Below are 408 nucleotides of genomic sequence, written 5' to 3' on the forward strand. Positions count from 1 at the left end.
AGTGGAGATGTGTTTCAGAGCAGTTTTCCTCATAAAGGCATTCACTGCTCATTTATAAAACTCGGATAAATAACAAACACAAATTTGCTGCTGCTGCTGCTGCTGCTGCTGCTGCTGCTACTGCTGCTCTTGCTGCTGCTGATGCTGTTAAAGCAGAAAGAGCAGCAGCAGCAGCAAGAGCAGCAGCATCACCATCAGCGGGAAGATGGGCAGACTCAGCCTTATCTCCATAAACACAGCAATAGCATCAGCAGCAGCAGCAACAGCAGCAGCAGCAGCAGCAGCAGCAGCAGCAGCAGCAGCAGCAGCAGCAGCAGCAGGATATGTTGCATACTTGGAGCTGTTCTTTCTCCGCTAGGTATTTATCTTTTTCTTCTTGTCTTGTCTTCTGTGTCTCCTCCTGCAGCT

General features: G+C 49.3%; 1 protein-coding gene across 1 annotated transcript in view; it reads left to right on the forward strand.

The window, feature by feature from the left end:
* Nucleotides 1-408, forward strand: part of EMH_0004310 (uncharacterized protein) — a gene marked incomplete at both ends in the record, with an annotated part of 4,552 nt that overhangs the window by 1,301 nt on the left and 2,843 nt on the right. The window contains one exon of the mRNA XM_013496736.1: nucleotides 157-325. Coding sequence (XP_013352190.1) covers nucleotides 157-325 — 169 coding nt within the window. The remainder of the gene's footprint in view (nucleotides 1-156; nucleotides 326-408) is intronic.

Source organism: Eimeria mitis, genomic scaffold (genome assembly GCF_000499745.2).
Source record: "Eimeria mitis Houghton genomic scaffold, Emh_scaff227, whole genome shotgun sequence".
Lineage (NCBI taxonomy): Eukaryota > Apicomplexa > Conoidasida > Eucoccidiorida > Eimeriidae > Eimeria > Eimeria mitis.